Below are 25,310 nucleotides of genomic sequence, written 5' to 3' on the forward strand. Positions count from 1 at the left end.
TTGAAGGAAAAAAATGTTTCCAAATTTTATCAAAGTATAAAGAATAAGAAACACTGATTTAAATGTCAGACCAAAGTGTCATTGTTTTTAGACACAAACATATCCAATAAAGATGAAAGATTTTTCAAATAGTTTGAAACAAATCTGCAAAAAAGAAACGGGTAAGTAAAATTCTACGAGTCTTTTGTTTTGTTTTGTGTTTTTAAGAATCTATGCAAAGGGGTGCATGGGTGGCTCACTTAGCAAACCTACTGACTCTTGGTTTTGGCTCAGGTCATGATCTTGTGGTTTGTGGAATCAAACCCCACCTAGGGCTCTATGCTGCAGGGAGCCTGCTTGGGATTCTCCCTCTCTCTCTCTCTCTCTCTCTCTCTCTGCCCCTCCCCCATTTGCACTCTGTCTCAAAATAAATAAAGTTAAAAAAAAGAATCTATGCATAAAAAGAGGATCAAATACCAGCTTAATTGCATAATTAAGGTATAATAGTATAATTATAATTATACATTTGTATAATTGTGACTAATCCCTAAATCTTGTCAAGTCAAATGCAGTTCTGGGAGAGGTTATTTTATTTTCTGAAATGCAATAACAAGAAAATTTCTAAACTGCCTTTTTGGTGAAGGTAATACTGTTTGAAGAAAAAATTGTAAAAATCTAAAGAGAGACCAAATAACAACATAATTAAAACCAACATGTGGTAAAAGGACATAAAATATTTAACCTTGATGACTACAAATATTTAAACAATTTTTTTTTACTAAATCGATAAAAGGAATGCATTTCATAAGTAAGCACATTTAAGTTTCTCCAAAGATAATGGCATTGAAAACTGAAGAGTGAATAGGTGAAGTGGTAGATGGATTAATGAGTGAATGAATCATATAAACAATATGAATGTCTGTTCCTCTGCCTGGGATTTCCTTCTCCATTGGAGCCACACAATGAAATGATCTCCATTCTTTAGGGTCTGGCTCAAGTGCCACCTTCTCTCGCATGCTGTCAACCTGATATAATCTCTTACTCAATGCATCCTCAATGGACTGGTTTATTATTCTGTTCCATTCTATGTTATGTTATTGAGGTAGACTATAACTGAATAAATCAGCATTAAGGAGGATGAGAAGCTAAATTTGGATCACTAATGCACAATATCACTATACCAGAAAAGGTGATCCTTAACTGCAACATTACAGGGCATAACAGAAAACAATTATATTCCTACTCACATCTTGCCTTTCTATAGTATGCAATATGGCATTTAAGCTCAGGGTTCAAATTTTAAAAAGACTCCCAGAATCATCGGTGACTAATAAATATCATTTCTTAATCTTTTAGCATTTTAGTTATCTGTGAATATAGATGAATGATATCCATTCTCCTGGTTGTCATAAGGAGGAAAGTTATAGAATGTATATGAAAGTGGCAAATATGTAAAATTTTTCCTTGGTCTCTTTGGTGCTTTCTTCTTTTGGGTTCACTACTCAAGTGTTGAGTTGATCACTTGTCCTCTTATTTTCTGTGGTCCCTGGAGTGTAGTGGATGTTGTGGTGCACTGCCCAAATCTCCCTTTCAGAGAGCCTCCTCTTTTTCCAGCTACCAGGAATGTTGGGGGCTGAAGGTTCACAGCTGAGTCCCTGCAAGGGAAGTGTCATGCAGAAGAGAGCTGCCTCACCCAAGGTTCCATCTCCTCCCCTGGGAAGGTGACTCATTGGTAGGAGGGTACAAAGGCCTGACTCTCCTGCTTCAATTGGGACTACTCTAAAGGGTCATCCTAGTACCTATAGGAGACAACCATAGGATCAGCACAGGCCTCTGATGAAATTGCAGAGCATTTCAGTTTCTCCCTGTGCTCAATCATCTTGCTTCCCTCATTTCTTATAGGTGTTAGGTGTTGTTCCTGGTAACACTCCCCAGTAAATCTCTTACACACAGATTTCTCTCTCAGAGCTGGTATCCCAGAGAACCTGACTTTAGACTGACTCCCTGTATATTCTGTGGTTAACATAAATTAACACATAAAATCTCAACCTGTCTACAACTCTGACTTCTCAAGACCTAAGTTTCCAAATACATATTGTTCAGCATCACTTGGCTATCTTGCAAGTAGCTCACAATTAAGATGCCCCCCAATTAAACTCTAAATCTATTCTACCTCCTAAATATTTTCCTTCCCCTATATATATTTTTAATAGCACTGATATATATCCAGTCTTCTAAGATAAAACTTTTTGTCATGAGTCAGTTTGTATTTCCCACAGGGGAATGTTGAAGTCCTAGCTCCTGGTCCACTTGAATATGACCTTATTTAGAAATAAGGTCTTTGCAGATATAGCTAAGGTGAGGTCATTAGTGTGGGCCCTAATCCAGTATAATCAGTGTCCTTGTAAGAAGAAGAGAAGACAGACACACAGAGGCAGAACACCATTTGATTATAGGGAATGTCAAAGATTAACAACCCATCATCAGAAGCTAGGAAAAAGCAAGGGAGAATGCTTCCTAGAGGCTTCAGAGAAAGTATGGCCATGCCCAGACTTCCATTTCAGACATTTAGAACTCTAAAGCTTTCAAAGAATAAATTTCTGTGCGTAAAGCCACAAAGTTTGTGATACTTTATTACGGCAGCCACGGGAGACGGATACACCCTCTGCAACAGCTCATGACCCCTATATCCAGATCCTGAGCCCTTACATATTAACTCGCAAGTATCTTAGAGTTTATCCCCTTCTGCCACCATCATTCCCTTAGCTTGAGCCCCTATCCAATGTCCTTTGAAAAGTTGCAATAACTTCCCATCTTCTCATCTTCCTCTGGGGCTGGGCTTTACTACACTCCCCAAGGAAATTTTCTTTAGAAGAACAAGTTTGCTATGAACAAGGTATAATAAAAGACCCTAAAGTTTTCTCTTTCTGTTAGATAAAAAGAAATGTATTTTACTCTCTTGTCATGGTACATCAGGCTGTTCACTACCTGGCTCCAGTCTACCTAGGCAACCTCCTACTTCCCACCAGGTTCCCTTCATACATATGTAATGGGCCTTTTTACATCTGGGTCTTCCACATACACTGGGCTCTTTACCTCCATTGGAACAAACTCCCAACTGATCTGTAGAAAGAATTTTTCTTTTCAACATAAAACCCCCCCCAAATGCCATTTCCTCTGTGAAGTATCCCAATTCATTTTTAAGGTTGGTTACCCTCTCCTCTCTCCTGTCTGAATATTTTGTCCTAAAACTGAATTGTGTATTCATTCTCTTTTTGTATGTTTAATTATAATTTCTGTTTCTATATGTGTGTCTTCTCAAGGGCAGAAGCCTTGCTTTACTCTTTATCACTTAAGACAGTGCCACAGAGGGGCGCCTGGGTGGCGCAGTCGGTTAAGCGTCCGACTTCAGCCAGGTCACGATCTCGCGGTCCGTGAGTTCGAGCCCCGCGTCGGGCTCTGGGCTGATGGCTCAGAGCCTGGAGCCTGTTTCCGATTCTGTGTCTCCCTCTCTCTCTGCCCCTCCCCCTTTCATGCTCTGTCTCTCTCTGTCCCAAAAATAAATAAACGTAAAAAAAAATTAAAAAATTAAAAAAAAAAAGACAGTGCCACAGAGAAAGACCTTCAGCCTTCATTTAATGAACGAATGAGTGCGCTAATAATGTGTCTTCCTCATGTCTAGCATGGATATGGTAACTGGAAGATGCTCAGTAAATGTGAATTGAACAAATGAATAGCAATGGTTTACAGAAAATGTTCTCTAATGTATTCCTGTGCAATTTCCCCCCTAATTATTAAAGTTAATGAGGGGTTTATTTGTACTTTAGTTCCTTATGGAACATGAAATTTTGCATAAGTGTGTTTGCAGTGTTTTAAGGTGACACTCTCCTGAAGGAGGGAAGTTTGATTATGTGAAATTTGAGTATTTCATTGACCTCCAAGGACCTCAGTTAGTTCCTTCAAGACTTTGATATAATGTTTCAAAACTCTAAAGAACTATTAAGTAAAGCTAAGTATCTGCCTTTGGCTTAAGGAGGCATGAATAGGGCATCTTTCTCTGAGGAGATGTTTACACAGAATGTTTCCTCTCTGCTGAGTACACAATATGAGCACATTCACTTAAGCAGCCTAACTAAGTAGATACATTTGTCAAAAGAGCAGTAAAGAAGTATTTGGGGATTAGATTCACAATAAATAAAGGGGCATCTCTGAAAGCTGTAAGAGTCTGTACTACTGTAATATCATATGAGGCTGTTACTGTTTTTAAATATTTTGAGAAATAAATTTGGATTAACTTAATATTTTCCTCTGAAATTTGCATACACTTCCAAAGTCCATGTTACAATTCTATAAGCTGCTTCTTTTTTCATCTTTGAAGCAGAGAAGGAAGTAATCGATAGTGATAGAAAACAAAGAGAATGACTCTAATCATCTAAGAAAAAGCTCTCCATTAAAAAAATAGTTATTAGTGTTTTAGAGTTTTAAACATTGAGATTTGGCACAATTAAAAAAAACTACACTTAAGAATTTAGTTAAGCCAGATGCCAATCACATTAATTGCAGGATGCGTGAAGTAATTTTTTTTTCCCCTTCAGCAACTCTTAGCACAGTGCCTGGAGCATAGTAGATCTCAACAAATATTTACTGGATGATTGGGTGCATTTCATGCTTCGTTTGAGGCACATAATAAGGAAGCACTTCATTGTTAATGATAAAAATCTGTGCAGTGTGTTATTAATGTTTCTTGTGTGCTTAGAGGACTGCAGTGTGCCTCAGGAGGAGGCTGATTTTGAGAGGGGCCATCAGTTCAATGCCTGCATTCTGAGAAGCAGCGACAAGTCCCATGGGCCCATGGGGGATGACAGTATGTCTTTCTCAATTCTGAGATAAACTCTATCTTCAGAGAAATGCTGCTGTTCTGTTGCCAATTATTTCCTCAAAACTGTTTAAGTTATTTTACTCAGCACTTTATTTAAACTCATCTCTTTGGTCATCCTTTAGGAAGGTATTTTATTATAAAATGTTTTTACTTCATTCTGGAGTGTACTATCAGGACAAGGACACTTGCCTATCTGAGAGCTGATATTAGTAGAAGATGGAAAAGTGTCCATCAAGTGCAATGGGAAAATAGAATGCTAGGCCCTAAAAGAGAAGTTTTATGCTTGTTTGTTTGTTTGTTTGTTTTTGTTTTGTTTTGTTGACGAAGAGGGGGGAAAAAGGAGAGGTGTCCAAGGTCAAAGGTGTTTCTCTCTGTTCAAAATGTAGATTATTCAACAGGCAAAGGGGGAAATATCCCTGGCCCACGAATAAAGATAAAGATATCTCAGAAATCTGGGTCAAAACAAGCTAGGGATGAATTTAGGTTCATATCCCACACCAACTCCATCCATCATGGTGGCCACTGGGAACACCACTGATAAGGATTCTGAAGTGGCTTTCAGACTTAGGCAGAGAGAGTTCAAAGGATATGCCTCCAAACTGGCGTGTGAAACAAGCCCTCTGCATCTTTTACACAATAAAATTGTGAACCATTGATCTACATAATGCTACCTCTCTTGAACTGAACCTGCAGCAAATAGCTACTTACAGTCTATATATGACCACTCGATTCCATATCATAATAACTGTTAATCAGGCACTTACTTTCCAGCAGACATGCACCTAATTATTTACGTACACCATTTACTCTTCATTACAATTCTCTTTTTCATATAAAGAAACTAATTTTTTTTGTAAATTACTGAAGACCATAGAGTTAGTAAATATCACAGCTAGAATTTAAGGCAAGTAGTCTATCTCCAGAGGTTGTATTCTTAAACATATCTATCGCAAAGTAGTGCTTAAGACTTAACTGACCTAAAGGAATTGAATCAAGTTATTACTTTCTGTTGGGTAATCAAGATTTATCCTTGGGGCAAGGTTCATCAAGAACATGGCAATCAGTATTTCAAGAATATCTTAGGCATGAAAAAATTAGAAAGTTGCAAAGGAGAGAATAAGCAGTTCACAAATATGGGAACTGAAGTGGAAGCTGAAGATTAGGGGAATTATAGCAGGGAGGTTAGCATGGAAGAGTAAAGAGGCACTTTCAATAAAGAAAATATGCTTTTTTTTAGTGGTCCAAGTATAAAAACAAAAACAAAACCAAGTCATAATGATAAACATTTAAATCTCAAGCACCTGGAAAGAAAGACTCCAGACACAGGTTTTCCCAGGTCACAACAACTTAATACTACCTCTAAGTTACCTAACAAATTTCCTATATATCTTGAACTTCTGTTATTTCTCAAGTCCAGTATATTAAAGTGGGTTTGAATGTACTCATGCTGTGAGATATGTCATGGAAAACTGTTTATGAAAAAGGGCAAAGTTTTCAAGTCCACAACTTTAAATCTGTACTTTTAGATGATATTAGTGGGGGTGAATTCAACAATAAACACAATGGCTTACATTGTTTTAGGGCTTACCAACTATTTCATATCTATGGTTTTTCAACTCTGATCTTCACTAGCAGAAACACGAGTAATTGAATTAGTTTCCCTTTCCACATGAGACCAAGCTCAGACCACTGTTCCTGAAAAGGGGTATGTGGAATCTGATCTTCCACCTTTAAGTTGAAATAACATCAACTTAAATTTGGAGATTTTGGATACAGTACTTCTTCCACATAAAGGTTTCAAAAATAAAAAAAATAAAAATCCTATCCTTCTTTTGTCATCTTGGAAAGAATTTCTTTGGATACTTAGAAACACACACTCTTAATTTATATACTTATGTATTCACTTAATATTGAGGATTTGCTCTGTACCAACTGGTCATATGGCCAGGAGACAGACAGATAAGCATGCGCATGCACACACACACGTGCACACACACACACACACACACACACACACACACACACTGGTATGTATCTTTATTCCAAAATCCACTAGCAATTCATGGAGGGCAGGTCTTTCTTATTATAGGGTTAAGTGGATAGAAAGCATTTGATAAATGCCTTTTGAATACTTTCAAGAGTGACCTAAAGAAAGGAATAATATTTTTAGGTGATATCTTGAAACTTTAAAGAGATGCCATAAAAATATTTTGTCGTAAGACTCACTTATGGTTATTATATTCCATATTAATAAAATATAGTTCAGTGAATAAAAACAGTAAACACTATCACTTTAAATGTATGTGACCAAGTGTGGAGAAGAGGATATAAAAACACTTTGATAAAAGGTTCCTGTTCTCAATGAGTCTATAGCACCATTTAATGAATACAATAATTTGTCCAAAAATTAAAATATAAAGCTAAATAATAAATCCAGGAAAAGTCATAAAATTGTGCAGGGTTAAAATGAGTACAGCTCCTATCTCTCTGGAGAGAAATTAGGAAAGACGCAATAGCTACCCTTTTGATCACTCTGAGTACTGTTCTAAACATTTTACCTGTTAATTCTTGTAACCCTCACGCAATCCTGTGATGTAAGGACTAATAAATTTACCCATGAGGAATGTCTTAAAGATGCGCATAGGATTTTGACCAAGGAAGGAAATCCCAAGCAAAGTCAAGCACGATGCCAAGTGTTTGTGTCCAGCAGGAGACCAAGCAAGCAGTAGGTGACACAGCTGGTCAGCTGGTGGGGGCCATGGTGTGAAGACTTTACCGTCTATAATTCAGGAGACTTGGGAGACAAAGGATACTTCAAAGGAGTGACATGATTGGGATTGAACCTGAATAAAATTAATCAAACAAATGAACTCGAGTAGATGGAAAATGGAAGCAGAGACACCAGCTGGGACTCTGCTTGGTACAGTTTAGGCAGGAAGTAATGAGTGAGAAGGCAAAGGTGATGAAGAGGAGTGGTGGCTTCAACAGACACAGTGGAAGGAGACTGTACAGGACTTCACAACTGATAACAAAAGGGGATGAAGGAAGGGAAGACTGAAAGGTACCCAGCACTTTCAAATCTAGCCCAGTAGGATTGAATCACTTATGAAGAACCAAGTAAGTACAACTGTTCAGAGGAACCTTTAGGAACTCATTATGTGAACTCACAAACAAAAGAAACTATCCATCAGTTTGCAATATTAGAAAGAACTTATCACAGCAAAAATCTGAAATTTCAGTTCATTGCACACTACTTATTCATATGAAACAACGCGCATAAAACAATCTTACCCCTTTGCTGTATTCACTATCTGAATCACTGCTGAGTTCCTCAGTATTCATATTTTCCAAATCAGATTCCCCAGGTGCAATCGGCACTGTCACTGTGAGGCTGGGGTTATGAATAAATGATTGACAATCACTTTCTTCCATTAAGTATTTGTCCACACTGCTTCCCAAACCACTGATTTTATCTTTCTCTTTGTGGAAATTGTGATCTTTGCTCATTTCAGCAAGCGTGCGGTTAGAGATATAGTTTTCTTTCTTACTATTCAGATCTTCTGCTCTTCCTGGGTCTTTGGGAATCTTCGGCTTTTTGGAGAATGCTTTTAGAATAAATTCACGCAAGGTTTGTTTCACATAATTTACTCCCTTCCTAATTCTGGCAACTGCAATCTGGAGGTTATTTGCATCGGTGTCTTCTTCAATTGCTGTAAGATTGTCTGAGCTAAATGAGCTCAATAATAAAGCCAGAAATAGGTTGAGGACCTATATCAAGAGAAATAGGGAGACAGGAAATGAAAAAGAAAATAAGCACATTTCTGAAATACAGGCCAAAATCCAAACCAGAATTAAAGATTTCTGTACTTCTTCACACATAGGTAAGAGCATGTGATGGGGCAGAGGACAGGTGGGATTCCTCATCACTCTCTCTGGAACCTAGCTCCTGTGAACTCTGCAGAGCAGAGGTCAGCCACACCCATGAAGGACTTAGCCTGAGGAGCAAAGAGAATGTTCCCTCCTCATTATCATTATGTCATTCTTACATTCATTTCTGCAGCAGGAGTCCCTTGGCCAAATTCCCTTTTATGGGCCTAAAAAGCCTTCCTAACATTTACTATAGTTAATATTTATTACCTGTGAGAAAAAAACTAGAACAAGAAAATTGTGATTAGTGTTTATTGTGCTGAAGTAACCTAGGCCAAGCTCGATGTTCACTTTTCCCAGAAGTTAAATGTCAGTTTGTTGCAACAAATGGAACATAGAACACTTGCAAACCTCCTGTAATAAAATATTCTGTCCAAGAATTGTGCCAGCTTGCAACTTAATGAGGCTTTTAAAGCATAGAAAAGGGCCTGCCTACTGAACCCAATTCAAATGAGATAATGGCATTATGATTGAGTGGCTTTATGCCAATCATCTAGCCCTGGAAGAGATAATAAAAGAGGTCAGGACAACTCCTAGCCTTGAAGAAAAGTCCTGTTTGTGTGCAAAACCACTTGTTTTTCCTCCCTGAGGTAGGGGTCCAGGTGAACTCAACATTGTGAAAAGAAAAAAAATTCTCATGGAGGGTTGAAAGTATTTACATTATATTTAAGTGTTGTTTTATGTAGGAAACAAAAAGGTAATTGAAACACCCTTTCACTAAATACTAAATACCCTTTCACATAAATACACTATGAAGTGTCTTCATAGACAAAAACATCTACCTCACTAAATAATCAAATTTAGGTCAATCTGAGGAGAAGGGACTCACACCCTCACACCTGAATTTGGTCTCATCTAAAACAGTTTTTCAGAGACGTAAGTAGAAGAGCACAGGTTAAAAATGTCTATGTTAATATGTTTGATTTAAGAGAAGAGTCCAAGGGGGAGCAAAAAGAGAAAATCACAGAAAACAACTGTCATGAATCACTGAGGAATTCTGAAGTAGTTTACTTTCATTTTGGTCTTTATTGTCAATGAGAAAATGTATTTCATTATGTTATCTACATGTTTGTGTGTGTGTATATTTTAACAGGAATATTGATGAGAAGCCAAGGGCTCATTCTACTACTTTAGCCTCCCTAATCAATGCAAGTGTTAACAGATTTTCTCTTTCTTCCTTTCAAATTTGTAATTAACTTTATTTTTTTCCACATTTATTGAGATGTAATTGATGTATAAAATTGTGTAAGTTTAAAGTGTACAATGTGTTGATTCGATATACTTATATATTGCAAAATGATTACCACAATCGTGTTAAGGAACAACCCCATCGTGCCAAATAATTACCTTTTGTGTGTGTGTGGTAAGGACATTTAAGATCTATTCTCTTAGCAACTTTCAAGTATATAATATGGTAATGTTACCAATTACCATGATGTAAATTAGATCCCTAGAATTTATTTATCTTATAGCTAGAACTTTGAACTTTGGTCACCATTTCTTATGTCCCCCACTCCCTAGCCTCTGGTAACCACATTCTAGTCTCTGTTTTTATGAATTTGACTTTTATGAGATTCCACATATTTCAAGAATATGCTTCATCACATCTTCATAAGGATAATAACAATAATTTTTATTCCATCAAAAATCATAACAAGACTCCACTATTTTGTTAAAATCTACCAGGTATCATAAATAACAATACCATTTTATATCACATATCCATTATCATATTAAGCAGAGAAATATTAATAAAATGTATATTTGAATCAACATTATCTGATTAATGTTCTTTGCCAGTTTCCTGATATAGACTTGAGATGACTAAAATCTACTTTTCTGAACTACCCTCTAAAACTTATGGTTTTTAACCATTTTAATTAATTGGTAGTAAAATGACTTAAGGCGTAAGTGAGAAAAAAAAAGTGAGAGATCTGTTTAGCATATAACTCTAATATGCAGAGGACTATATCAGAAATATAAATTTATGTGTCTTTCTTTTTAGATTCTAATTGTACATCAATGGTAATTCCTTATCCAAGAGTTGGTTATTTATTTTGTGAATTACACTTCTCTTATCTCTCATTATCACTAGCAAATAATGAACAGATATCAACATGAGGCAGTCATTACCAATTCTACATGGATTAAACATTCACCAAGATACCCCATCTATTTTTAACTATAAATTCATATTGCTTTTCAAAGTGTATCATTACATTCACACCTGTGTTCAAGCTTCAATATTGTATTATGTATTATTCAAAGACCCATTTCAAAATTCTTCTTCAAGTCACTATTTAGAACTGCTCTCCTTTTCTTCCAAGTGTCAAGAGCATTTTATTTTTGCCCCACTGCTAGCACTTACCACCTCTTCCTTACCTGATAATTTGGTGTACCACTTTTCTATGTCCATAGAATGTAAGTACCTTGAAGAGAGGGACTAACTCATAGGTATGTATTTTTAATCATCCTGCAATACCCAAATATATTTCCTTTCACAAAGTACTAAAAATATTGAATAAGTTGAGAGAGCCCAAGGAATCCCCCTTACTTCATACATGCCTGAGCGAGTACTAAATATTTAAATTAGTTGTGACCAGTGGCTTTGGTGTGGTATGTTTTGACCTCCTGTATCTTATAAAGAGCTACATTTCAATATTTTTATGTCAACATTTTATAAGAAGTATATGAACAAGTCACATTATAGGAGCTTATAATACAAATGTTAAATACAGAAGAAGAACCAAAGAGAGAATATTTTATTTCATATTGGGAATTATAAACCTACATAAAACTAGGAAATTTATTACTACAACTGGAGGATGATTAATAATTGCAGAATTCGAACTCATGGTGTCTATATTTTGTGCAGATCTAGAATTTGTATTGCATAATTTACTATGTATATGTCTAGCCATTTAATGGCACAAAACAATACCATTTAGGATGTGATTTGATAAATGTAGGTTTCTGTCCTAGACTCTGAATTACTTTTGATATGGGGGCTTCAAGGACAAAAAAAAATTAGTAACTTATTTTCAAGCCAGTGGGAAGTGTAAGTACTAACCATATAGTTGTTACCATACCCTAGCTCCTGAGATACCTAATCCAGAATCTGATGCCAAGCTGACAGACTAAACCAAGTCAACATGGTGGCTTTGAAAATTGAAGTCAGTGAGTCATGGAAGAACATCTTATCCCAATTTTCTCCTTTGGTAAGCTTGAAAATTTTCACCAATAAGTAGGTAGAAAGGAACAAACAAACAAAGAGTACAAGCCAAGAAAACACTAATGGAGACATGGAAGATCAATTGTTAAAGGGATATTATAGAGCAGTGGTGGGCAAATTTCTTCCGTAAAGAGCCAGATTAAAAAAATATATATTTTGGCCTTTGTAGGACATAGAATCTCTAGGACAACTATTCAACACTGCCACTGCAGAGTAAAACAGACATAGACAATATGTAAATGAATAAGCATGTCTGTGCCGTAATAAAATTTTTCTTACAGAGCCTGAAATTTAAATTTCATATCATTTCTATGTGCCACAAAATATTATTCTTCCTTTTATTTTAACCATTGAAAAAATGTACAAAAAAAAAAAAGAAAAAAAACCCCAACATTCCCAAGCTTACAAGGCCATAAAAAAACAGGTAGTATGCTGGATTTGACCCATGAGCCATAGTTTCCTGATCTTTGCTCTAGATCAGGAAACTATGTCTTATTATGTCCGACTATATTTGACTGTAGTGCAATGGGACCAGTCCTTTCAATTGCCTTTTTCTGTTACAGCTTCATTTTTATTAGTGTTAATTCAATCATATTCTGTTTACTAGTATGACTTGATATTTGAAAGGACTTTTAAGAGACATGAAAAACCACAGATTTAATTCATATGCCATCACTATCAAAATGAGAGAATAAAGTAGGAAACCATCCGTTAAAATAAATATTGTGAAAAATATAAATATGGGTTATCTGTCAGGGAAATTGAAACAATATTTCATTTTATTTTCTGTTTTTTTTCCTGTATTAAAATGATCAAAATTCTATTGCAATTAATAGTTTTATGTGTAATTAATCCTATAATTATAAAATAAGTGATCGTCATATAACAATTTACTATGCAGAATTTTCAATGTGTGAACATGCGACTACGTACCACTAGGTTTCCAATGACCATGACCATCATGTAGACTATAAGGCACATGGCTTGACCAGCGACCTGCATACAGTCCCACATGGTTTCTATCCACTCTCCACACAGCACACGGAAGACAATCAGGAAGGAGTGGAAGAAATCATTCATGTGCCAGCGTGGGAGTGTACAGTCTTCATTGATCTTGCAGACACATTCTTTGTAGCTTTTACCAAAGAGCTGCATGCCAACCACAGCAAAAATGAAGACGATGATGGCCAACACCAAGGTGAGGTTACCCAGAGCACCCACTGAGTTGCCAATGATCTTTATTAGCATATTCAGTGTTGGCCAAGATTTTGCCAGTTTGAACACTCGAAGCTAAAAGTAAACACAAAGCTTAATGTTAATTATTAGGAAATTTTTCAATTGTCAATGTTTCCAGTCTTGAGTTTTGTTCAGAATTTTAAATTCTAAAATATTGTCATCATTACCTAGCTAAAATTGATTATTTCTATTTTTTACTTTCAGCTATTTTCAATATTCTTGTTATTTTGTTATGCTTGCCACAATATAATTACTACACATATTTTGAAGGAAGTTTAGGATTGCTATAAAAGCCTTTTATAATGATTTCAGATATTATTCCCTTTAGAATTGATAATTTATCCTTAATTCTATTTTTAGATAATTAAAAAATTTTTTTAATTTGAAAATAGTCTGATACTTTTTATACCTTTTCATATTGACGTTGGGATAAAGTCCAGCATGTTAGTGTGGAGGTTCCTCAAAAACTTAAAAATAGAACTACCCTATGACTCAGCAATTGCATCACTAGGTTTTTACCAAAAGGATACAAAAATACTGATTCAAAGGGGCACATGCACCCTGACATTTATAGCAGCATTATCAACAATAGCCAAATTATGGAAAGAGCTCAAATGTTCACCAACTGATAAATGGATAAAGAAGATGTGGTGTGTGTGTGTGTATATATATATATATATATATATATATATATATATATATATACACACACATATATATATAGTGGAATATTACTCAGCCATCAGAAAGAATAAAATCTTGCCATTTGCAATGACATGGATGGAGCTAGAGTGTATAATCCTAAGTGAAATAAGTCAGTCAGAGAAAGACAACAACCATATGATTTCACTCCTATGCGGAATTTGAGACACAAAACAGATGAACATAGGGGAAAGGAGAAAACAAAGAGAGGCAAGAAAACCATAAGAGTCTTTTAACGACAGAAAACAAACAGAGGGTTGCTGGAAGAGAGGTGGGTAGGGGGATGGGCTAAATGGGTGATGGGTGTTAAGGACGGTATTTGTTGTGATGAGTACTGGCTGTTTTATGAATCACTAAATTCTATTCCTAAAACCAATATTACACTATATGTTAACTAACTAGAATTTTTTTAAAAACTAAAAAAAAAGCCCAACATGTTAGAGAAAAATACTTTAAAAAGTCTTTACATTTTTTATATTTTTGGTATCACACAACAATCATTTTGGGGACAACAGTTTGATCTTTAGTTATCAAACTCACAAAGTAATGAACATATTATAAGAACTGAAATTCTGTAAATGATAAGTTTCTTACTGTGAAATAAATTATTGCCTTACTAGTAAAGAAATATTTTATTTACCTGCTTCTATTATACTAGCATGTAACTGAATATGTCTTCAAGAGTCTAAAATTGATTCAAATTATGACTATGTCTTCAAGATGCTAAGATTAAAATATTCATGTGATTTTTGAGCTCTTTAAGAGCTTTTGCTATAGAATTAACTTGATTACACTGGACACCAGAACCTAATCTTGTCTTTTGATTTAAACTGCTAAAAGATTTAAATAATAATACAAAGCATTAGAAACACCCCTTTATATATGGAATACAATGGTAAGGTTGGTCTATATTTACCAGTCTGAATGATCGCAGAACTGACAGTCCTTCCACATCTGCTAGAAAAAGCTCTACTAAACTCAAAGTCACAATAAGGCTGTCAAAAATATTCCATCCTACTTGGAAATACTCATATGGATCCATGGCAATAAGTTTTAAAACCATTTCAGCTGCAAAGATCCCAGTGAAGACCTAAATGAGAAATACAATGTGTTTTTTCTGGTATTATGGGAAGTATAGAATCAAAGTAATGATGATTATTACCATTTGTTTAACATCATTGTGCTTCAGACAATGTGCCAGATACTCTACAAATGTGTTATCTCATTTAATCCCACAAACCTGGTAGTATTATTCCTATAGCTCCAATGTAAGCATTACAAGGTTAAAAAGCTCTAACTTTCCTGTCCATTCTCATCATCTTTGGATAGCATTTTAGAGGAGCATATTAAAATTCCAGGTAAATAAAGCCATGACAATCAACACAGGCAGTTTTTGCAAAAAAAAAAAAAATTATATGGGTCATACTCTGGAAGAAAATGAAAAGGAAATATAGACTGACACTAAAATCTTGAGTCAGCCTTTTTGTTGGGTCTGACTACTCTCAGAGTAATAGAGAACATATTGACTCACTCTTTAAAGATTTATTAGTAGAAGAGGGAAAAGTATTTAATTGACACAGTGGGAGCTAAAGTAAGACTTTCAAAGCTTTGACACAAAAGTGCATCACAAAACATCATTAATTCATGACACTGGTATCAAAGGACTGACTTAAGAAAACAACACTGAAGGACCTGTTTATGAATCATTCAGGTTTGACTAGACTCAAAGAAGCTGACCAAAGAAGGCTCAAAGGTAAATGGTGAAGTCTACATAAGTGCCGAGTCCATTTAAAAATAATGCAGCATCAAGAAGACAATCAGGGAGTACCCCGCACTTAGGGTAGTGGCAATAGATAAGAAACACGATAAATTCTTTTGGGGTTCACAGTGATGCAGTCAATTCAGCAAGAAGGTACTGATTTTCATGGCCTGTACCTCCATCAACAATTAGAAACCAGATAGGCCTGTCTTTTTCCGAAGAGAAATGGAAGGAAAGAAGAATGCTCCCTCAGAGAGCATATGGTGTACATATATATCAACTAAAAATACAGTATATGGGAAAGAAGACTGACTCAGATACAAAGTCTTTGGCTTCAAAGATCAATTGGTTTGTGACCATGGCAAAAGTAAAATTATCTTACACAGACATTCACAAAGACATCCAGAGTTATTCATGATTTATGAAGTCATAAATGGGGATCCTTTGGCCATGAAATAGCACTTCTGCCTGCTTCATACAGATTCTCAGAAACTAGCACTTGTTGTTTGCCATAAGGCATTACTTAAGCCAGAATGTGACCAGCACTGCACATTTGAGAAATCAGTCTGGCATCTATTTGCCAAATAGGATCCTATATCTTCTTGAAGCCTACAGATCCTTTCTTAAGTGCCCTTTTGTCTTCTGTGTCTAGTCCTACCATTTTAGCTTCTTGGTATTCTTATTCTTAAGACTTCTTTCTGTTGGTTGATTTAAAGCATGATGATGATGATAATAACAACAATAGGTTTAATTTGTTAATGACTTACTATATGCCAGGCTAATAAGTAGAAAGTGTTTATTCCTCTTAACAATATGATAAATGAAGTGTTATCATTATATTATAAATAATACATTATTTTTCTTATTTTGCAAGTGAGGTATCATTATTATTTTGTAAATGAGAAAATTAAAGACATATTTGTTCAAGGTCATATAACCAGTAAAAGGCAGAATGAGAATTCAATTCCAGGACTTTGGGACTCCAAAGGCCCAGACACTTCACTATTATGCCAAAACAAACCATCCACAGTTTTTCTAAAAATATGTGGGGCATGTACTCACAAGGCAGCTGCAATATAATTATAAAATAGGTAATTATCAAATTTTCAAAGTGTTGCTTCAAAGAGACATTCTGTCAGGAAAGAAAAAAACCAACACCATCAATTCCCAAGATGGTGACCCCTCTTTGGAAATAGTATTGTTATAGACCTCTGCACTTCTGCAAAATTATTTTAAAGTAGTATCACCAGAAACTTGACTCTGTACAATGATTCATATTGTGAATTCTGGATATGGATAATTATGTAGCTACACACCCATCTGAGTTAAAAAAAAAAAAAGAAGTGACAATCATGACATCCAAGGGGAAGAACTATGGGTACATAATACACATTTAGAGACTCACCAAATTTCCTACAGTGAGTACGTTTTTGAATTCATCAGTCATGGGGTGATGCTCCATAGCCATAAACAATGTGTTTAAAACTATGCAAATGGTAATAGCAAGATCTACAAAAGGATCCATTACAATAAAATAGACAAGCTTTTTGAATTTTATCCAATATGGAGAACAATTCCAGATTAAGAATGTGTGTGCAAATCTGTACCACCAAGGTGGACATTTCTGTCTGGATTCTTCAAGTTCTGGGGGAAAACCAAGAGAGAGCATGAAGTCAATCATTTGTTTATTTTATTCCTAACCAGGTACAAATCAGCAGTAGACTTTAACACTGAAACAAATCTTCTGTTTAGACTTTGCAAATTTAACAGTACTGCTTCTATGAAAGCATAATATATTAAATAAAAATCTTCTATCATGATGTTCATTTACTAGACCAAGTGTAATTTAGGGGAAGGCAGTGAAATTAATGACTCAAAGCAGATAGAGTCAACTCCTAGAGAAACATACACCTAACATGTGATGGTAAACAGAACCTATGTTTTCTTTTTTTACTTTTTCCTTGCGTATACAGAGAAAGCACATGGGAGTGGGGGTGGGGGAGAGAGGCAGAAGGAGAGGGAGAGAGAATTTCACCCAGGCTCCACGCACAGTGTGGAGCCCCACATGGGGCTTGATCCCATGACCTAGTGATTATGACCTAAGCAGAAATCAAAAGTTGGACACTCAACTGACTGAGCCACCCAGGTACCCCAAGAATCCATGTTTTCGTAATGGAGAAATATATATTTTCCATCAATATATATATTTTCACGGGTGAAATCAATCTCAGAACCAAGAGACTAGAAATAATTTATGGAGTGGCTCATTCAATAGATACATCATACCATAATCTCTTTTATTTCTCACCATTAAGTTTAGGAAGTGGGTGGAAGCTTTGTCTGAGGCCATCATGGTATGAAAGTACAAGGTGGGACCTGGGGCATATTGTAGGGGGAGAGGGTGGAAACCAGCACATTGTAAAAGTTGCCACGCTGACTCGCTTCTCAAGGTCTAACCACTATATGTTCTCTAAATTGCTTTCTCTAATGCCTTTTCTTCAAAATCTTAACAGATGTTATGTCACAGATTACCATTTTATAATTTTGCTGAATGTGCTCAGAGGCAGCCATTATAGACATCTGGAAGTATATATTATTTTCTTGCATATTAGATGGTAAACCCAGAGACTAAGTTTGTAAGATTATATAATATATATATATATATTTAATATTTATATATATATATTATATATATAATATATAACCCACACAGCCCTGGTTAACCTAGCTTTCTTCATTTATTATCATTTATTATCTTTGAAAATTCTTATCATCCAATATCTTTAATCACACACACAAAAACTTTATCAAGTTTTTTGAGCACATAAAGACCATTCCATTAGTATCCATTGGTTACCTTTACCATTGTTTATAATCATTTTTTATTCTTTGAATTCTTCCTAAGAACTTCATATACCTATTTAAGGCTAACCAGGGTTTATCTAAATTTTGTTTAAAAATTTGTATGGGTAAGACAGCATTATTACATACCTTCTACAGTGTTTGTTAATATGCTTACTCTACTCATTGCTCTTTGTCTTATATGGGGATCATTCAACATATCTTCAGAAAGGAGATAAGAACTGGAACGTCTTTTCTTGTGTATTTGATTGGTTGTACCCTGAAAGAATAAAAAAAGATGATTAACTAAAGTTCTAAGAATATAATTCTAATAAATTATAGGTGCAGAATAAAATTTTGCTTAGGTAGCTGTAGTGAGTAAATAAAAGTAGAAATTAGGCTGCTGGGTTGTAATCATAGTTCTGCTACTTACTGGGTATGTGTCACTGGAGAGTTACTTAACTCCCATCTCAGTTCTATCATTGGTAAAATGGAGATGATCATAGTATTTGCCTCATATTCTCGCTTTGAGGATTAAAAGAATTAATGCTTAGGAAGTAAAAAATAAAACAAGCTGCTTTTCTTGTTGTAATCACTTTCATCACCTATCTTTCTGGGTGTCGAATTTATTCAGATAGTTTTACCATGTAAGTGTCCTACATGAAACCAGCTAAACGTGTATTGCAGTGATGTGTGGTAAAGGGATAGAACCTCGGTATTCTCTGATAAATTTCTATAATTATTCTTTGTTGAGGTAACAGAATTACATGGAGACTGTAATGGATGTTTCTTATTACCAAGGAAGATCTCATGAATTCCTCTGAGTGGATGAGGATAAATGACTCAGCGTGAAAAGGACGACGGAGACTGGTGGGCACTGTAGCAAAATGGAGAATGTAAGCTCCATCTGAAAGAGGTGACCACTGTTCAGCTCTAAAGGATTGTTGCCATGCAGGAATATGAGCTCAGTCTTACCAGGTGCACTCATTTTTGTGTGAAAATGTCTTGTTTTTAAATCTTGGCAACTAATTCAAAGTTTAAACACTATGCTGGTTCAGCGCAGGCCAACAATACACACACACACATACACAGCTCACACACACATATACACACAAACAACTATACAATTCTACATGTATCACCTATCTATCTGTTTAGGTGTGGTATGTGTGGTATTTACGTATGTATAGATACACACACACCACTTTACAAACATGTAAATATAGCTCTAGAGTTTTAAAGTTGTATAGTTGTTTAGATATACTTATATGTGTGTGTATATCAAAACATGGACACATGGGCATAAATGTATGCATGTGTGTCTATCTGTATGTGTATGTGCACAGACATCCACACACACATATCTGTAGCTGGCTTTTTATGGAGATCTTTCTATTTGATACAGTCTCTAATCTACTGACTTTCAAGAAATGGCAATTTTTCTACAAGTCAAACAAGAATAACACATTCTTTTCCATGTAGACACGTTTTAGTTGTCAAGGTTATATTATCTGTCATGCAATTTTTTTCATCTAAACTGTACATTTTGCCACATTATCATGTTTATTGCATTTCTATTGAATCTTAGAGTATACTCTAGTTTTGTAGTTTGTTTCAGGATTTATGGTAATACTGATTTTTCTACGGTAAAAGTAAAGTCTTTAGTGAAAATATTTCATTTAAAAATATGAAATAATATCCAAATCTGATATAAATTATATGTTTCACAGATAGTACATCACTGAAAAGCAAAACACAGCAAACATCTGATTCCATAGAATTTAACATGCTCATTTGACAAGGAAAAATATCTTGGCCGAAGGCCCAAAGCTGGATCATGCAAGCACAGAGGTCACTTGTTACCTAAAAAGCACATGCAGTCATTCCAAATGAAATATGTATGTGGCCATGACTTTGATGGAACTTTATTCTCGCTAAAAATATATTGTCTGAAAATGTGAATATATGAATACCTAGCATGAGTTCAAAGCTTGTTAGGTCAGTCAGAGCCCCTTCTGATCTTTAGTAATGCAATGTAACAGTGACTGGCCTAAAGAGGTAACCTAGAAACTCCAGAAACCAGAAAGATCTCACTTTCCAGCCTAATTAGACACTTTCTCTACTGACTTAATTACTCCTAAACCCTTGAAATTGTTGCCTTGGAATCGTTGTTTTGTTTTTGCTTTTATGTGTGTATGTTTCTATTAATGTATATAGTTTGGCTATTATATTTTTATTGGTAGACTCCAGACCACAGAGTTTTTGTTTTTGTTTTTATCTTATTTGAATGAAAAAAGTTTCATTTATGTATGGGGAAAAGCATAGCTATTCTAAATTATTTCTAAGTTTCAGGGCACCTGGGTGGCTCAGTTGGTTAAATGCCCAACTTCAGCACAGGTCATGATCTCACAGTTTGTGGGTTTGAGCCCCACGGTGGGCTCTGTGCTGACAGCTCAGAGTCTGGAGCCTGCTTCAGATTCTTTGTCTCCTTCTCTCTGCCCCTCCCCTGCTCACACTCTCTCTCTGTCTCTCAAAAATAAACAAACATTAAAAACATTAAATTATTTCCAACTTTAAAAGCCTAGCACATGGGGCGCCTGGGTGGCGCAGTCGGTTAAGCGTCCGACTTCAGCCAGGTCACGATCTCACAGTCCGGGAGTTCGAGCCCCACGTCAGGCTCTGGGCTGATGGCTCAGAGCCTGGAGCCTGTTTCCGATTCTGTGTCTCCCTCTCTCTCTGCCCCTCCCCCGTTCATGCTCTGTCTCTCTCTGTCCCAAAAATAAATAAACATTGAAAAAAAAAATTAAAAAAAAAAAAGCCTAGCACACATTGGAGAGAGAGCAAAAATGTGGTGGGTTAAGAGTGCAAGCTCTGAAACAGAGAGCCTGTTTGAACTTCAGGACTACTGTTTACTAGCTGAGTGAACTTGGGGAAATTGCTTTGCTTCTCCATGCCTCAGTTTCCTCCTATGTAAGAGAGGGATGATAATATATCACCTTACAGGGCTATTATAAATCCTAAACACGTTTGCTATTATTATTACTATTATTAAAACTCAAGATTCTTTGCACAAGGTATATATTAAACAGTATCTTCAGAAAGATAGCAGTAGGTGGAAAGAATCCAAATTTCCTCAGAAAAATGGGACCTATTATCAACTAATAAAGATCAGCATAACCAATGCATTTTCTGTGCTGAGATTTATGTATATATATCTATGTCTTTTATACATTGTTTTCTAAAGGGATGGCTTATGATATGGAAGTAAATATAAGTTCCTTTTTTAAAAAATGCAGTTTTAAATATCTTTGAATTAGACATCTACAGCATATCCCATGAGGATTACATTAATGAGGTGAAGGCGTGTTTCGGTAGTAGCGGTATTGCAAAATGCAGAGCCATTCACAGGACCCAAGAAGGCCCCTCTAGCAGATGGACTGATGCAAGAACAAGGGCCAAGCCAGGCCTGAGCTATTTAAAACATCCTTACGCTGTCATCAGAAGTTGCCTTATCTATTATCACCTCTGGCAGAAGCTGTCCATTGGGGAGCATGAGGGCTGAGGGTCCATCAACCAGGGAGACCACACCATTGCAGTCCACGGCACTGTGCATCTTCCCATTCACTGGCAGCACTGGGGGGGACCTACTGGCTTGGCTGATGTTACTGCTGCGCCGCTCCCGAGGTCTGTGGGGCACAAACAGTGAGCCCCTCCTGCTCTCACCATCCCCGAAAATGCTATGCTCGTCGTCGGCAAACTCAGTCTCAGATCCAATGTCTTTCCCTCGGCCTTTGAAACTAAAAAGACTCGTTCTGCTGCTGCGCCTTGCAGAAAACAAGGAGCCTCGGATGCTGAGTGGTGACTGCAGGAAAAAAAAAAAAAAAACAAAAAAGATGACATGTAGCCATGTATCTGCTGAAGCATCTAAGAATAGAAGTGCACATTACTGCCTCTGAGACCTCTGAGCTGAGGCCAGGTGGCTCTGCGCTGGTTGAAAAGAAACATATTAAAAAATAAAGCAATTCAGCAGGAAGACAAATTATCCCAAATAAGGGATGAAAAGACTGGAGAATTCATCCTTTCTGGAGTAGGTACATTATTTATTACTGTATAGGTCTCTCCTACTTTGGCCTACAGTGACCTCGCCATGCTTTCTACCCCATTGATTTTGCTACAAAGAACGTACCACTTATAAAAAGCATTTGGTATTCATACCTGTTATTTAGCTTTCAATATACCAGTCCCTAAGTTCCATAAGTAACTGAAACTCTCTTGAGGCCGAAGGGCACACTGTGTGCTTCTTTGCATTCCAATGCTTGCAACTCCACTTTACATGTTGGAAGCTCAGTCAAGGTATGTTAAGAAAGACCTTTCAATGTCAGTGAGTTTACAAACCATATAATACTAGAATTTGAAAAAGAGATTGCCCAACACCAAAGAAGAGGAAAAGTCGCATTTATTGAATTCACGGCCAGGATAAACCGTGTCCATAAACAAAACTGAATGTTTATTCTTTGGAAGTATCTAATTCAATAAGTGCTAGTGCTTCCTATGTAAAGGACAAAGTGGCAGGCACTCTGAATAATGGAAAGCGAGGATAACAAAGCCTTTGCCTTAAATCCAGCTTGTTTTGCTCTTGTCATATGTCTTTTTATTGATACCACGTGCTTTCAAGTTCTGTCTCCCCAGCTAAATTATAAAATCTTTGAAGGTAGGGACTCTGATTTCTATGTGTATCTGGAAGCATCTTACAGACTCAAGTAGTAGAAGGTAGAAATTTTATTGTTTTAATTATTTTTTTCTTAATGTTTATTTAAATTCAAGTTAGATAACATACAGTGTAGTCTTGGCTTCAGGAGTAGAATACCATGATTCATCTCTTACATATGACACTCAATGTTTATCCCGAAAAGCACCCTCCTTAATGCCCATCACCCATTTAAACCATCCCCCCACCCACCTCCTCGCCGGCAACCCTCCATTTGTTCTCTGTATTCAAGAGTTTCTTATGGTTTGTCTCAGTTTTAAATGAAGTCATAAATGCAAAGGACAGTAATTGTTAAGTCAGGCACCAAAGAGCAAATGGGAGAAGTGGTGAGGGCAGAGGCAAATTTGTGGGATAAGTTGCATCTGAGCTTATGAAAGAAGAATGGGTGCTGCCACACCAGGAGGGAAACAAAGAAGAAAATCACCCCACTTAGAGAACACCACATGTACTAAGTAACAGAGGTACAGGGCATGTATGTATGAGTGAATAATCACGATGGACTGAGGGTACATGAAGGTAGAGAAAGGTGGGAAATGAGGCTGAAGCCAGTCCACAACATGGATAAGATGTAGGTCTTGTTCTATAGTCAGTAGTTATTCAACACAGTCAGAGTGTTTGTTTTGTTTTGTTTTCTTTGTTTTTCAAGTTGAGCCAAGGGACAGCTTTGTTTTGTAAAAGGGATTTGGGAGTGTTGTATGAGAGAAAACAGGCTAGTATTTAGGAGAAGGGAAGCAATTGTTCATCTTAGAGTTCTGTAGGCAGGGAACCCTGAGATATGGAGGTTTCAGTGGAAAGAGAAAAAAGAAAAAAGGAAAGAGATACTTTACACAAGCAGAAATAACAGACTGAGCGATTAGTTATCAGTAGTTGATGCAGTCGGGGGTAGAGGTTGTCAAGTGTCTCCAACTTTCCAGCTCATGCACTGATATTCTGGTGGTACCATTAGTTATGGTGGTAAAGAAAAGTGGAGAACCTAGTCTGGGATTAGTTTTTAGCCAATGAGGCATTACCAAATACAGACTAGATAAAAATGTAAAAGTTAATATGTTGTGTAAATAATTTCTTCATTTATGACAGTTCTCATGAATATTCTGTTCTGAAAATGTTTATCGGAGAAGATATGACAACGTTGAAATTATAGGCTCCTTCAAAAATAGTCCAAGTTAAATGGAAAACTATGCACATCTGTGTTCTTTCCATAAATGTCCAACAATCAATAAGTTTTTACCTAAAAATATACCAGTGAAGTCACTCACTCTCCTCTCCTGAGATCCTATTACCTCAAGGTAATACATTTTGCTCTATAATCCTAGCCCTGGCAATAAGCATTTGACAATTGCAGTGGTACCTGATTAGGGGTAGACAGTCTCTTTTCACGTGCTCGCCTATGACCTTCAACCCCAAGGTGGAAACTTTTTCTCCTGATACTCTCCTCAGACTCCGATTTGGACAATTTCTCATTGTCTCCCTTTTCTTCCCCACTGGCGAGCTTCTTTTGGTTCTTTTTCCTTCTTCTGTTTCTTCTTTCTTTAGCACTTTTAGAGCTCAGTTTGGATGTTTCAGAAGAACTCTCAGAGAAGCCCATAATTCTGCTTCTCCCAATACTTGTGTACTCAGCTGCTGCCATTGCGATTGCCTGTTGGACCAAGAGGTCACACATGTGGTAAGTCATTTCCGAAGTCTGGGAAACTCTATTATGGGGTAGGCACCTCTCTACCATGAATTTGATTACACTGTCCATGTAATCATGTCCCTTGTGCATGAAGTCATGCCTTTTTTTTATTTTTTATTTTTGTATTGTAACTAGAGAGCTTACAAAGCATATATTTATTGCTTCTCTTGCATTGTGATAAGGCCCCATTTTACTTTGGCATTAAACTAATATATACTATTCCTATATTTATGGTAAAACAATTTAAAATGGTATTTGTAAAAGTTTTACTAGGTAATTCTGTAACATAAAACTCACATAAACCACATAATAAGA

General features: G+C 36.2%; 1 protein-coding gene and 1 long non-coding RNA gene across 2 annotated transcripts in view; one reads left to right on the plus strand and one right to left on the minus strand.

Annotated features, from left to right (window-relative positions):
* SCN9A (sodium voltage-gated channel alpha subunit 9) overlaps positions 1-25,310 on the minus strand; it is a 168,141-nt gene that overhangs the window by 53,969 nt on the left and 88,862 nt on the right. The window contains exons 11-17 of the mRNA XM_043576946.1: positions 24,672-24,959; positions 22,046-22,417; positions 18,706-18,835; positions 17,120-17,358; positions 14,872-15,045; positions 12,951-13,307; positions 8,150-8,626 (exon numbers count right to left, since the gene is read on the minus strand). Of these exons, the coding sequence (XP_043432881.1) occupies positions 8,150-8,626; positions 12,951-13,307; positions 14,872-15,045; positions 17,120-17,358; positions 18,706-18,835; positions 22,046-22,417; positions 24,672-24,959 (2,037 nt within the window). The remainder of the gene's footprint in view (positions 1-8,149; positions 8,627-12,950; positions 13,308-14,871; positions 15,046-17,119; positions 17,359-18,705; positions 18,836-22,045; positions 22,418-24,671; positions 24,960-25,310) is intronic.
* Positions 11,726-20,153, plus strand: LOC122481409. Its single transcript, XR_006296846.1, has 3 exons — positions 11,726-12,003; positions 12,919-13,215; positions 19,317-20,153. It is a non-coding gene; the product is annotated as an uncharacterized LOC122481409 (long non-coding RNA).

This window comes from Prionailurus bengalensis, chromosome C1 (genome assembly GCF_016509475.1).
Source record: "Prionailurus bengalensis isolate Pbe53 chromosome C1, Fcat_Pben_1.1_paternal_pri, whole genome shotgun sequence".
Lineage (NCBI taxonomy): Eukaryota > Metazoa > Chordata > Mammalia > Carnivora > Felidae > Prionailurus > Prionailurus bengalensis.